The following is a 14,198-nucleotide window of genomic DNA, read 5'->3' on the forward strand; positions in this document are numbered from 1 at the left end:
GCCGCGCGGCTCGGCGCTCGGCTAACACCGCCCTGTCCCGTCGAGACGTCCTCACCCCACATATTGACAAGACCATCATAGCAACATAGAATTTGCAGAATTTCTCACCATACCAACTGTCCGAGACACTCCAATATCATCCAATCGAGTAATTCACTTAACGAGAGCCTTTTCTTGATAGTCAGATAATAATTTTCTGGTAGAAGGATGCGTCATGCGAGATTTGACTCCATAGATCGTCGCTCGAGCCGCTGATAATCCACACTAAAAGCGTGATTTTTCGCGTTTTGTCTTTCTCACATGCTTCTACAGATTTGGGGATAACTTTCTTTTTATTTTATTTTATTGATCTGACTCCATGGCGTTGGCGATTCGAAAGGTAAATTGAAATTATTGAAAATTGAGCCTTGAGATGAAAAAAATCGCGAAGACAGTGACCACTAACGGATGGGAGCAAGCCTTTGGTAGCCTATAGGAAATAGGAGGAGCGTGTTGGTGCGCACGGGTATGGTTTAAACTTTCAGCCTTGATCCATGGGCGTTCTAAGGATTGCTATCTTATACGACCCGTGTCCAGGGGAGGGAACGATCAGCGAATGGCAGGTTGGGTGGAGTTGATGAAACCGAAAGCTGATTCTCCAACATAGAGTAATACTAATTTGGGTTAACTTGGGGACTAGCCCTTGGGCGCTGGGACTTGTAGCGGCTGACGCCAGACACCAACTATGGTTAAACCCTTATGCTTGACTATTACAACAAGTTGATAGCAACCTTACATCACGGCACTAAAGTAGATAGACAATGATAGTTGACCGTGAATAATATTGAATTATTCGTTAAGCACAGTACAAATAGGGGAAAAAAAATAATACTACTTTCAACATTCTTAGCTAGGAACGGAAAAGGGTAACCAACACACCACCCTAAAGTTTCTCAATAGGGCCAACTCTAAACTCGCTGACTACAAGTGGAAATTGAGACAAACATTCAGCAGGTGGACAAAGTTCAATGCTGTCAACTATTGATTTTGTCTAGAATTCATTTAAAGCATTTCGGTCCGCTGGATCGCACGGACAAGATATTGATAATAGTCTTTCGCCTAAGGATCGTTTTCTGGAACACGAATCCAATGCTATGCTGATGTCCTGCTCCGTTCCGGATTCTTACGGAGCATGGAGAAAGCGTAAGTTTTTAGAGCATCGTGGGTCTCCCTATCCGATAGGATTATCACTAACGCCTTCATGCTTGTAAACCCTAATCTGATTTTTACATGATGCTTTGCAGATACTTAAACAACCCCCAATCCTTGTTGAAGGAAGCAGAAGAGCTCTACTAACTAGCTGTGCATCGCTCGCTGAGATTGCCGTCTCTAGACAAGTTTATACATGAGTTTCATGTTTGGTATCTCACATCACAATGGAACTCGACCTCACTACGTTCTTCTTTGCCCTCTTCCTCGGCCTGTTTGTGGCGGCTTTGGAGAAGGTGATACAGCAGACTTATAGTATCTGGAAAAGGTCCCACAGACTCATGAATCCGTACCTTTACATGATCTGGATAGAGGCTGTAGTTAATCTGACATTCTCCATCATAACATTTCTATACCTCTCTGAAATTATCCCAAACAGGTGAGTTTAGCCTTACGATCTCTTAATCTACGATTCTGACTTTGGGGCACATAGCCTTGCGTTCTTCATCGGTACTGGTAGGTCCAACATTCCACTCCCCAAATGTTTTCTGGGCTGACAGATTGATTCCAGTGGCATTATGGGCTATTCAGACCCAGCTTCTCTCGCAAATCATCGCCAACCGTGTCGCCCTGATCATGACCAGCCGGCGCAAATCCCAACAGTTCAAATGGGCGCTTGCCATCCCTATCACCCTTGTCAACATTTCTGTCTTCTGCATCTGGATCCCCGCCCACATGCCAGGAGCTAGCCAAACCATCATCACCCTCAACAACGTGTGGGAACGGGTCGAGAAAAGCTTCTTTCTTATCCTTGATTTAGGCCTCAACATATTCTTCCTGTACCTGGTACGGTCTCGACTCATCAGTGGTGGGCTGACCAAGTACTGGCGCCTTTACAATTTCAACATCGGCATTGTCGGTGTGTCCACGTGTATGGATATTTTACTCCTTGGCTTTTTGAGCTTGTCGAACCCCTACATGTATATTGCCTATTATACCTCTTACGTTTTGACTCATACTGACCGAATGCCCTACCGATCTCAGCTACGTCCAATTTGCTCCCGTCGCTTACATCGTCAAACTGAATATCGAGCTCACCATGGCGGTCCTGATTTCGAAAGTCGTGCGCAGTAGCAGTAATGATCGCCATGACGATCCGTATTCGAGCAGCAACAACATCTCTCGCCGTCGTACACATCGCACTAGTTTTACTGCCACCAACCATCGTGACAGCTCCTTTCCTGGCGCGATGAAGATGAACACGCACGTTTCTGGACCAGCACTGAATGAGCATGACGATCACGAGCATCAAGGTCCTGGGATTATGATGAAGACCGTGATCACAACGGTGAGGACAGATGATGCTGAGGGGAGTACTGAGGAGTTGGTGGCGAACCAGAAGCGCCTTTCAGAATGATTGTTGGAAAGAATCAGCAATTTTTCCACTATCACTCGTATTATTCGTGCTCCATATACTATGTGACAGCACTGTCACTATATGATTGGTTTGCACTGAAACGAGACCTTCATGGCATAAAGCTGCGTAAGGCCGTTAAAATAGATCATAATGAGAATAATAATAATAATATGAGGTTTTTGTATATTACTGACAAAGCGTGTCTTTGTAAAACCTGACATGACAAGGCTTTCTCAGGTCAAATCTGACAACTTGCGTAATTTAAAAACTAACTGCGGAATATTAGAGAAAAATAATATTAATTTAAAACAGATCATATCTGATGCCTCTGCTTTCTAGGTGATCGATTGTGTAGGACTCAAAAATTTTCTGAACGATCGAGGACCTGGATCTCCACCCTGCCTCCCAACTGGCCCGACCAAACCTATGAAGAGACTGACGGCTACGAGTATATGTAGAATTGAACCAGAACAACAAAAACATATAAAAACCAAAAAATACAACAGCGATGAGTATGGTTGTGTTCACCGTGATCGAGGTATAGATTCATCCTTTAAAATCCATGGTGTTCAAGACAGTTCAGGGCTGTTCCGAGAATGCGTCTTGGCAACCGCTGAACAACGCACCATGAACAAACAATGGAAAATCTTGTCGAGCCTAGGCTGATTGACCACAGCCATGAATACTTGATACTCCACAGTAGCCAATTGAAAATCTTCATTTGTTTCGTCTCTTCGGTCGCAGGATGAACATCCCTCAATACATACATACGTAGATTTCCAACGCCCACAACGGCACAACAATTCAACGCATTGTCTTCCTCTGTACAATAGATAAATATAAAAATCATTAACCCTTCTTAATCAATTCTTGACTAACTACATACAAAGAATCTTCCCTTCAAATGTCCGATTATACAAGTCATCCGTAGATTGGGTAACGATCAGCATGAAGGTCTCCTAGGATTCAAATTGACTATTGATATAATGGAAAAGTTAATTTGGAACTTTTACGACCGATTAGTTCAATTTCGCTAAATAATGATCATAGTGGTGTCATGAGCTCACGCTCAATAGGAAGATCTTCGGGTCAAGCTCTCGGTTACAGCATAGGTTTTAGCAGGCCATGGGTTTGACTCCAAAACATGTCTACATGCGTCTCAGGCTTTCCTTCTTTCTCCCCCAATATTTAGATAATTTCATACCCGTAGTTCTCAGTTAAGCCTTGATAGAGGGATCAGGCTCTTAATGTGAAGGCTCTACTACGGAGTGCATCAGGCTGGAAGCCGCGTGAGCCCGCCTTTGACGACTCGGAGAAGCATCTTCATTCCCTAAACCGGCCCCTTAGGTTTGGAGAGAATTGGAAGCTGTCAGGATGAACAACTCTTGAATCTATGTTCGCCCTTTTGTTTTCTAGCGCTTATATTTCTTACCTTAAATATAGATAGACTACCATATTACTACAAGAGCTTTTAGCTTGAGTTGAAAACCAGATTTTTAATATTTTGGTTTCGAACCCGTTCATCGTCTAATATCCATATTCCTCAATCCAGAGAGTACACATCGACAATATGCATGTGTTTTGTTTTACAATTCAATATCGTGGTGAATACTTAGAATTATGTATAATTGACTACTTCTCACTAGATAAGATATCACTTTATAATCGATAGATTATTATGCACGAGTTTACACCTGTAAGGTAAGCGGATCGAAGAACAGTTGGGTTTGCCTCTGAGATCAAGTGTTGTGTGACATTCAACCAACAACCCCTACCAGGTTACGAGACAAGGTCTCTGCCATCGAGTTTTTGGTGAACTAGATTGTAAATTTTGTTGTGGCCCTGATGGTACCGATATAACTGAGCAAATCGCCAGCTGGTCCTTGTTTTCTGCACGGGTTTTCGACGCTGGTTGCAGTTGCTGCTGTATTATGATACCGGAAATTAGGGGTCGGAGTCTTGAGGCTTTTGAGAAGCTGTTTGAAAGGATTAACCATTATTCAACATAAATAATTTGACGTGAAAATACCCTTGTCAATGCTATCTCAGTTCTGAGAATGTAGTATTCAATCAATTCTAAGTGTCTCATCATATAAATGTCTAAGTATATTGTGAAGCGCAAGCGCAGCCTACATTGCAGATAAGCGGGCCCATCAACCTCTCATTAACAGTGTTTATCACTATAATGTGAAATGCCGAGAGAAAAAAAATTTGTTCTCTTCTTTCATTGTCTTACCTCTTTGGAGTGTTGTGTTATTGTTGTGCTTCACTATCCGTCACCTTCTACACCTTTCAACACCATATGATCCAGCATTACATATCCTTGCTTTGATAATTTCTTGTATATGCAAAACCAAATATTGGAGAAAGAATAGACCTTGACGTTTTGGTGAATTTAAAGACGATTACTGGTTTTGCTCACTCCTTTGAAGTGCTTTGGGGTACTCAAAGTGAGGTTTGAGGCAAACGGCACAACATGGCTGGCGCTACAGCTCGACGAAAAGTCGCTCTACGCAGCTCGACGAAGCGTAAAGCACCATATTCAGGATTTTCTAGCGAGTCTCAACTGGAAATATCTGCGAGTAGTGCCAGGGACAATGTCTACACCGCAAACGCAGACAAGGATGACGATTCTGATAGAGTAGCTCCTCGCAAACGCACAAAAGTAGGAAAAGACTCAACTTCCTCAGGATCAAAAGCCAGCCAAAGACTGAAGAGTGTCGAAGAAGAGATTCCTGAAAGTCAATATACTGAGATCGAATATGTCAATCAATTACGAAAAAACTTCACACACAAAAATGGGCTAGCGGGTGACTTGCCGCCGCTTCATGATCTGGATGAGATATTCAAACACATAACCATGAAGGCTGTTGACAATAAAATTCAGTATTTCATCGACTGTCTTCGTGGGCGCAAGCTGCGTGTGGCAACCATGTGTTCAGGAACTGAGAGCCCGATATTAGCTCTCGAAATGGTCATCTCGCGTAAGTCTGCCATTACTATTGAGTATGTGACTGGGTTTGTCCAATAATGCTAACCATTAAATAGAATTGAAGAAAATGGGGGCCAGAAGCTTTGAATTTAAACATCTGTTCAGCGCTGAGATAGTTGAGTTCAAGCAGGCTTACATCGAGAGAAACTTCCACCCTCCGATACTGTTCAAAGACGTAAAGGAACTGCATCAAAAAGAAGCGTGAGTAATCAATAAACCTATCGATCAGGACCAAACTGGTGAGAATTTGCGACCGCTGATATGATAGTACAGACACACAGCGTACGGTGCAAAATGTGAGGTACCCTCAAAACCAGATCTTCTCGTTGCCGGATTTTCTTGTGTCGACTACTCCAACCTAAATAACTGGCGCAAGACATTTGGCCAACGAGGTGAATCTGACGATACACTCCGGGCAATTCTAGCATACTGTGAAGTCCATCGGCCTAGAATAGCCGTGCTTGAAAATTTAGGCAGCGCACCGTGGCCTCAGATTGGGCAGGCATTTAACAGGATTGGCTACCTTTTTCGCAGTATGAAGGTTGATACCAAGGACTTTTATCTTCCACAGACACGTGAAAGAGGGTATGCACTCTGCATTCAGATGTCTCTGGTCGGGAATGAGAAACAGTTACTCGATGAATGGGCTTCCATGTTTATGAGCTTCAAGCGTCGAGCCAGTTCACCATTCACCGATTTTATTGAGCCCGACGACGACGTCATAGAAAAGCGAAAGCTCGAACGTATTCGCCGCCCTGAGCCTAAAACTAGCGCAAACTGGTCTTTATACAAGATCAGACACGCAGATGTGCGGAGAGATACAACTTTTGGCAACGGGAAGCCCATCACACACTGGCAAGACGGCGGCAAATGTCAACCTGCCACTTGGATGGATAGGCCCTGGTTCTTTTCTCAGGTTGAACGAGTATGGGATACAATTGATGTGAATCACTTACGCACCTTGGTAAATGAGGGTTATGATAATAGTTGCAAAGTGTGAGTTTGTGCATCCTGGCTTGGTCATGTGTTGAAAATGAATACTGATTGTCTGACTCTTATAGCCGCTGCATTGACATATCTCAAGGCATCGATCGCGACACCGACAACAGGCCTATGGGTATCATAGGGTGCATAACGCCTTGCGGAATGCTCTACAATACAGCTCGAGGAGGCCTAATACAGGGCCGTGAACTCTTAGCTTTGCAAGGCATGCCACTTAGCCGATTGTCATTGACTCGAGAGACGCAAGCCCAAATACAAGACCTGGCGGGTAATGCAATGAGTACCACTGTTGTTGCTTCCGCCATGCTGTCAGCCCTTATCGTTTTACGTTCGGTTTTTATGATACTTCAGCCCGACGAATCTAGTCTCGCTATTGAACAGCAAAGAAACGAGAACCTACAAATACCCTCCCTGACGAACTCCTATCTATTGACCTCAAGAACTTTTGAAGCCCAAGAAAATTTCTCAAATAAGTTTCTTCGCCTTGCTGGGTTAACGGCAAGCCTTTGCAGTTGTGAGGGACCGGATGGGGTAGGAAACTATGGCTTTTATCAATGTTTGGATTGCAAAGAAACTGCGTGTTCGGCCTGCGTGGTTAACCCAGTTCACAACTACAAGCCGATACCTATTTCTCAACTAAAGCTCCGCATAAAGCCTATCCAGTTCCGAGATATGCTTTCATGGACACTGCCAGCCATATTTATCCTTCCAGAATTGCTGAGAAATGATTACAGGAGGATGTTAGTCAGTTGCGCGTCCAACCAAGATTGCAATATTCGGAAAGTTGGGCGGCAGCTTCTCGATGCAGCCTATTTCGCCCTCCAGGATAAATGCAAGTTCAAGTGTATCAAGAGGTCATGCACATGGAAAGTGATCTATGACGGATGTCGTACTCTTGTACATCTGATGATCGACCATCGTGGTTTTCATGGCGTTATATGGGCCAAACCATCGCCTGAAGAGCCTTGTCGAAGTTATATTCGAGAGGTTTTGCGTCATCCAATAGCAAAATTCAACCAAAACGACGACTGGAAGATCTCAGTGCCTCTGTCAGTAAAGGAGAAGATCATCAGGATTCGAGGTAGCGGAAAGCTTATACCATCATACAACACAGTATGTGGCCTCTCTGGACAAGAACTAGATCAGAAGGTTTGGAGTCACATCATAGTTGAAGCAGGTGATGAGGCAATGGAAGACCTCCAAATGGATATTCGAGGCCGGTATGAACGAATTCCTAACTGTGGCGGGGCGTTACAGTCACTCCACCGGCGCGTTGATAGCCCTAATGAGAGAACCTTATTCTTCTTCCTAGATCAACGAAGGTTAGGACCGTCTCAACTTGACTCGTGGGTATTTTCCACGGATATTAGAAGGAAGACAGATGATTTGCAGCGAGATGTCATTTTTCAGTTGGACAATAAGTGGACATACCAAGAATTACTATCATCGCCCTTGTGTTTGGTACTTGGTTCTCACCGGCCTTGGGTCAGCGCCGGAAAACATTCGATACAAGGTTGTGATTCTCAAGTTGGAATTAAGAGTCGCCTGCTTCATTCTGACATTGAAATGGACTTAAAATCATCCAGCTGTTATGACTGCTATGTTCCCCTGATGGCCGTTGGGGCAAACATTTTTCCCGGGGCCAGTGCGCCGTGGAAGCAGAGCCTGGATTGGAGTGTTGTTGAAATGAGCAACTACGAAGAAATGTCAAATTTTGCTTGGCTATGGGCTCGATTTATGAATTGGTCACCGCGTACGAACTGGGGAGTTGTCAAGAACGCCAGGTTTGAAATATGCCAGCGATGTTCACCTCAGAAGCCCAAAATGGCTTGGACCGTTATCCGTGGCAAAGAGCGCCCTATCGAGGACCCTGTAGACTGTGCCAGATGCGAGCGTGACTACAAACTAAGACCGCAGCCATTTCGTCTCTTTTCAAAAATGGAGCCGCCAAAGGAGCCCCACGGGAATACGAATGGCCACATCTGTATTGGATTGAACGTCAAGACTTTGTTGCAGAGGGCATGTAAGGCGATTGCGCACCGTCGTGAAGTGAATACGCCGACTGAGTTTTACTGGAGACTGACACATAATGATGCGTCGGATATTATCCGGCCCGTAAGCTTTCGTGTTCTGAATAACAACGGCGACCCTGAAGCAAGGCAGCCTCCAAATTTCAAAATTCAGTTGAGGCAAGATCAGCTGCGATCTCTCCAGTGGGTACTAAGACGGGAATCGGATGATATGGAAGCCTTCCCTGAAGAGGAGGTTGAGGAAGCCATACTGAAGCCTCTGAACTGGAGAGCAGAAGCAAAGGTTGTTGTCTACCGTAAGACAAGAGGCGGGATTCTTGCAGATCAGGTCGGGTTTGGTAAAACAGCCGTAATCCTCGGGTTGAAAGATTTTCAGCACGAAAAGGACGTTGTCGAAGGACGGGAGCCCTGCGAGAATGCTATTCCACTTCACGCTACTTGCATTGTGGTTCCTGAGATTCTTTTTGAACAGTGGCGGGATGAGATTGGCCGGTTTCTTGGATGGCGATACAATGTTCTAGGAATTTCGAATACGAAGACGATGTCATCGCTTAAAACCAGGGACTTTGAAAAGGCTGATATTGTTCTTGTATCGTGGACAGTTTTCACAAGTGCTCCTTACTTCAAAAGGCTGGAGGAGATAGCTGGCGGCCCGTCTCCGCCGAAGGCTAAGAATGTGCGCATATTTGAGGCTTGGTTTGATGACGTCCTTAGTTCAATCGAAGCACAGGTGCAGACTCTACAGACCGATGGCTCAGAGGCATATTTAGAAGCAATTCGGCAAAAGCGAGACTCGATCTGGGGTACTGACGCCTATAATCGTTATTTACCATCGAGGCGATTGAGAGGGAGGGCCATCATAAGGGCTGTAACTGATGAGCCTCTGGCAAGTCCTTCCATCGAGGGGGCTCATTCATCAAATGTTCCGATAACCGAAAAGGACTCCAACGATAAAAGCTCTTCAGCGGACCCAATGCGCGAATACCGTAAGAATTTCGGTGTAGCCGATGATGGCAGGACACCATTATCTGATATCAAAGGAACTGTATTGCACATGTACCGCTTCCAAAGACTAATAGTTGACGAGTTTACGTACCTCAACCCAGATCTTCATGCTTTGCTTGCTACTCTAAAGGCACGTTCGCGCTGGATTTTATCTGGAACACCTCCCATCAGAGGATTCGCCGCTGCGGAGGGAATGTCTGGATTGATAAATGTATTTCTGGGAAGAGTCGGTGATGAGGATTATGAAAAGAGCAAGTATAAACGTTCAGGTAATAACTCACTGCTTCCATTTTGAAAATACATTGCTTACCAACGCAGAATCCGAAAACTTCCATTTCTTCAAAGACGTTACTAGCGAAGGATGGCACATTCGCCGTAGTAGTCTTGGACAGAAGTTTATTGACTTCTTTATGCGTCAGGTGAGAGAAGGCAAGCTGTATTTTAGAGAGTGCAAAACTGATATGAATTCCAGAATTATCCCAACATACCGCTGATCAAATGGGAAGCACATTACGAAGCGGTTACTCTATCGGCCGTTGAGAGGATTCTCTATCTTGAGCTGAAACTGTACTTTGAATCGTACAATCCACAAGCAAGAATGGAGAAGAAAGAGAAATACAGTCATGACCAGCGTGGAAGAATTACTGAGATCGTGAAAACGTGTAAGACACCTGAGGAATGCTTGGTAAAGCGTTGTTCAGGCTATGATGATTTTCCTGAGTGGAGCTCTGCATCTGAGGCCATAACCACTGTTCAAAAACTTATAAAACACAGGCAAAATGAAGTCAACCAAGTGGTTGCTGATATTTCAACGCTGCTGAATGCTTTGTCATGGTTATATCACCAGCTCGAACAGGATGATTCTCGATTTGATGCCCTCACAGCAAGTGTCGCCTCAAATGACTATGGTGACAAGGATATTTCAACCCAGGCTCACTGGATGATAGTCGAAGCCATGACATCCTATAACAAAGATGGCTGGAGAGACTTCTGGCTTGCCCCCGGTCCACTGCCGACAATCGAAGCTGGGTCGATGAGCGATTCCGAGCCAAACACGGAAAAGGAGGACCATGAAAACGATGACGAAGGCTACCATGAATATCGATCTGGCAAACAGAAGTTGAAGAAAAAGAAAAAGATCCTTGACAAGAAAGAGAGGCTAGCACCGCTACCAGAAGGTAAAGCAGACCTGGAAAAAGGACTTCGTGAATGGACGAACAAGGTCCGAGTAAATATACTTGCTTGGGTTGAGCGCTCTCGATCTTTGAGATTTTCACAGTCTGCCTATGCATTTCAGAATGGGAATGGAGTAGTCCAATGTGATGGATGTGGTGTAATATATCAAAAGACCTCATCCAATGAGCACAACGTTCTGGGTAAATGTGGACATGTCGTTTGCACAGAGTGTCTTCAGAAAACCCAGAAAGATATGAAATGTTCTATCAAGGGCTGCCGTGCCGCAGCTGACAAGAAATATGCAATTCCAGGTAGTTATTTCTGCATGTCCCAACTTGTTCATCGGCCTGTACCACCCGGGGGAAGCAAGATCCGGGCTTTGTTAGGACTGCTGAAAAACAACGACAACATTCCCGAAGGGGACCAAGTGATCCTTTTCATACAGTTCAAAGAAGATGAGACACTGATCAAGGACGCATTTGACGCTCAAAAAATATCATATGTGCACGTAGGCACACAGAGAGCCCGCAACAAGATCCAACAATTTTCTGCACTGAACAAGAGAGTGGCCATTTTGCAGCTCGGGACAGAGAATGCAGCTGGATTGTAAGTTCTCGTCATGTGTATTTGTTGCCACTACCACTGACATATCCTGCAGGAATCTTCAGAGTGCAAACCATGTGATATTTTTTGGTACATTCGCTGCCACTAACCTGTACGAATACCAGAGCGCAATGACACAAGCCAGCGGTCGCGTAATTCGTTTCGGACAGCAGAAAGAAGTTCACATATGGCACCTCTTTACTCTGAACACTATCGAAGTCGGAATCCTTCAGATGCAGGACGGACGGACTCTCGTCAGACGATCTAACGGTGGATACGAGCTTGTCCCTGACGGAGAAGTTCGATCAGACGACAGAAAGGGCTTCGAAGTTCCAGCATTTGAGTGGAAGTAAATAAGCCTACGCTATTGGCAGCACCATAGTCAACCAGCTTTTCTTATTGTCGATTTTTATTATGTCTTTGTGTTGCACATCTCCCAGTACGTCGTGCATTTCTTATGGACATATCAGTGTATTCAATCCAAGTATTCGTAATCAGCGTTGAAATTTGATGTGAGTAGTTTTCAGATTGTTCAGTAGTTGCAGAGCTAGAGGTACGAGAATCAATCTCAATAAGCGAATTACTAAATAAACAAAGAAATTCTCATTTGGGCTTCCTTCAATAAGATTTATTACCATAAGGATCAATAATAATAATAAGGGAGAAGAGAGAAGCAGAATGATCAACGTTAATTGTGTTGGATGTTAGACGACTCCAGATGTCTATCTGAGCCCGGGGAAAGAGCGATAGAGACTGAAGTAACAGTACTCCTTAGTTAGCACCGCTCCAGTATACAACAATTCACTAAATAACAATAATAAATCAAGCACTTGTATGTAGTATGCATGTTTTGATTTCCATCTTCGATGATCAAAAATGAGAAGATAGTGTATACTGTACAGGACATATGGAAACGTTTAACCATCTTCTCACGAAATCCATGCCGCCAAAGTCAATAGCCCATCTCTATAAAGGCAGCTTTAGTGATATTAAAAAAGGCAAAAAAGTAATGAACATGTTCTTCCCATCTTCTCCGCTTATAGCTGTCCGTCTTTTCTCATGAACGTCTTGGGGTTCCATGTAACATCCTTTAGATTGGTCAAACCGGCACCGTTCTCACAGGTATCACGTTGACTCAAGGGTCCTGGAGCCGGGACCTTAGTTGCTGATCCGCCGGCAGCAGAGTCTTTCAGGGCAGTAAGAAGGGTTACGATGGATTCGGGGGTCAGATCTTCGTAGTAGTCGTCGTTAATCTGAACCATGGGGGCATTAACACATGCACCCAAGCATTCGACTTCAATGAATGTGAAGAGGTTGTCCTCTGTCGTGTGGCCGGGGGTGATGCCGAGGTGCTTGGTGATCGCATCGACGATCTTGTCGCTGCCGCATCCACCGAGTTGGCACGGCGTCTGATGAACAGTCATAAGTCGACATTCCGATATTTTTTTGCAAGCAAGAAAAACTCACCGTTGTGCAGACCTGCACGAAATACTTTCCCACTGGGTCTCTGTTGTACATAGTGTAGAAAGTCGCGACTTCGTAGACTCGCATGGGCGGCATCTCCAATAGCCGAGCAACTTCGTTCATGACGCTGATACTCGTAAAGCCGTGCTGGCGCTGTCCAAGGTCGAGAATAGGCATGACGGCAGCCTTTTTATATTGTGGGGGGTAACGCTTGAGGATTTCATCGATGATCTTCAAGTTTTCTTGGTTGAACTTGAAAGGGATGGAAGGGTTGTTATCGGGTTTGTTGCGGTGCTAGAGGAGCGCGTAGGCTATAAGTCAGATATGTCATACAGAATGAATTGAATTGATCTGAATTATAAAGGAGGGCTCCTATGTCGAATTGGCCGGGCGAGAGGAGGGGGAGTCAAGCTTACCACTGCTAGCACATCGCTTAGGACCTGTGGACAAGCGGAAAAAGACCTCCATTGCGGTCGGGGAACCTGTAGGATGGCATGGCGGGTAGAGCGCGCAATGGCGGGAAACAGTTTGGAGGCCATTGCTGGCGATTGTGGCTGCAACAGAGAGTGCGGTGTTGATGAGGACGTTCTGAGAATCCGAGCCGGAACTGTGATGAGACCTCACAGCAAACTGGCCGGGCCAATCACGGTCCGCACAATTCCTCTGAACCGTGTCAGCGGGTCTCCGCCAATCAGATCGATAGCATTAACACTTTTGCATTTATCATCACAAGCACAATTTTATCATCATTTTTAAAATATCTCTTTCGATCTGTATTAAGCCACTAACAGTGATCATGATCAATATGGTCAACCTCAAGCGTTTCTCTGACTCAATGATGTCGCGTCATGCCACCAGGACTGACATTAGACCTATCAACCCAACTACACATTCTCCAACTTATAGACCTCATACGCAGGTTCCTCATACGGATGGGCCTTGAGCAGAGCCTTCACAGCGTCAAGCATAGTCTGTCTCCCGACGCACAGGATCTCAACCTTCATCTCCTCCACGTGCTCCAACGTGCCGATTGCACCGATGTTAGGATTCGCCTCATCTCCAGGCAAGAACTGCCCTGTTCCGGGGGTTTGGAAGCATGTCTTCGAGTATTTTCCTCCAGGGAATGTTCCTGCGCCTGTAGTGAAGACGGCTTCTTTGCACGCTTCAAGGCTGGGGTGAGGGACGAAGAAGATTAGCTTGTAACGGTCTGCACCGGATGCAGTTGTTGCCATTTTTGAGCGCAGAATTTGATATGGCGGCAGTTGATGGTAGCAGTGCGAGAGTTTCAGTAACTTGTACGCACTCGCTTTGTACATCTGGA

At 45.0% G+C, this 14,198-nt stretch overlaps 4 protein-coding genes across 4 annotated transcripts; 2 read left to right on the forward strand and 2 right to left on the reverse strand.

Annotated features, from left to right (window-relative positions):
* Nucleotides 1-1,415: 1,415 nt before the first annotated feature.
* Nucleotides 1,416-2,605, forward strand: BGW36DRAFT_421366 (uncharacterized protein; the record flags this gene model as incomplete). The annotated part of the gene is made up of 4 exons (XM_046219554.1): nt 1,416-1,627; nt 1,682-1,704; nt 1,760-2,168; nt 2,233-2,605. The coding sequence occupies 4 exons, from the start codon at nt 1,416-1,418 to the stop codon at nt 2,603-2,605; spliced, it is 1,017 nt and encodes a 338-aa protein (XP_046077393.1).
* A 2,476-nt stretch (nt 2,606-5,081) lies between these two features.
* BGW36DRAFT_286103 (putative SNF2 family helicase) lies at nt 5,082-11,766 on the forward strand (the record flags this gene model as incomplete). The annotated part of the gene is made up of 7 exons (XM_046210384.1): nt 5,082-5,589; nt 5,654-5,798; nt 5,871-6,593; nt 6,659-9,903; nt 9,953-10,053; nt 10,107-11,416; nt 11,469-11,766. The coding sequence occupies 7 exons, from the start codon at nt 5,082-5,084 to the stop codon at nt 11,764-11,766; spliced, it is 6,330 nt and encodes a 2,109-aa protein (XP_046077394.1).
* A 231-nt stretch (nt 11,767-11,997) lies between these two features.
* On the reverse strand, nt 11,998-13,538 carry BGW36DRAFT_366161 (NADH-ubiquinone oxidoreductase 24 kDa subunit precursor). Its single transcript, XM_046214713.1, has 3 exons — nt 13,294-13,538; nt 12,881-13,171; nt 11,998-12,822 (listed from the first exon to the last, which is right to left on the reverse strand). Exons 1-3 carry the CDS (start codon nt 13,414-13,416, stop codon nt 12,451-12,453), a joined length of 786 nt encoding a protein of 261 aa, XP_046077395.1. The 5' UTR covers nt 13,417-13,538; the 3' UTR covers nt 11,998-12,450.
* Nucleotides 13,539-13,761: 223 nt separating this feature from the next.
* On the reverse strand, nt 13,762-14,109 carry BGW36DRAFT_421369 (GTP cyclohydrolase 1 type 2/Nif3; the record flags this gene model as incomplete). The annotated part of the gene is made up of 1 exon (XM_046219555.1): nt 13,762-14,109. The coding sequence occupies one exon, from the start codon at nt 14,107-14,109 to the stop codon at nt 13,762-13,764; it is 348 nt and encodes a 115-aa protein (XP_046077396.1).
* Nucleotides 14,110-14,198: the final 89 nt, after the last annotated feature.

The sequence above is a fragment of the Talaromyces proteolyticus genome (assembly GCF_021365285.1).
Source record: "Talaromyces proteolyticus strain PMI_201 chromosome Unknown BGW36scaffold_1, whole genome shotgun sequence".
Classification (NCBI taxonomy): domain Eukaryota; kingdom Fungi; phylum Ascomycota; class Eurotiomycetes; order Eurotiales; family Trichocomaceae; genus Talaromyces; species Talaromyces proteolyticus.

Excerpts from the sequence above, each read along its gene's own strand:
- BGW36DRAFT_366161 (XM_046214713.1), bottom strand. The coding sequence starts at position 13,416 with ATGGCCTCCAAACTGTTTCCCGCCATTGCGCGCTCTACCCGCCATGCC. Across the intron at positions 13,172-13,293 it reads TAAGCGATGTGCTAGCAGTG|CACCGCAACAAACCCGATAA; the intron begins GTAAGCTTGACT and ends GCGCTCCTCTAG. Across the intron at positions 12,823-12,880 it reads TCGTGCAGGTCTGCACAACG|ACGCCGTGCCAACTCGGTGG; the intron begins GTGAGTTTTTCT and ends ACTGTTCATCAG.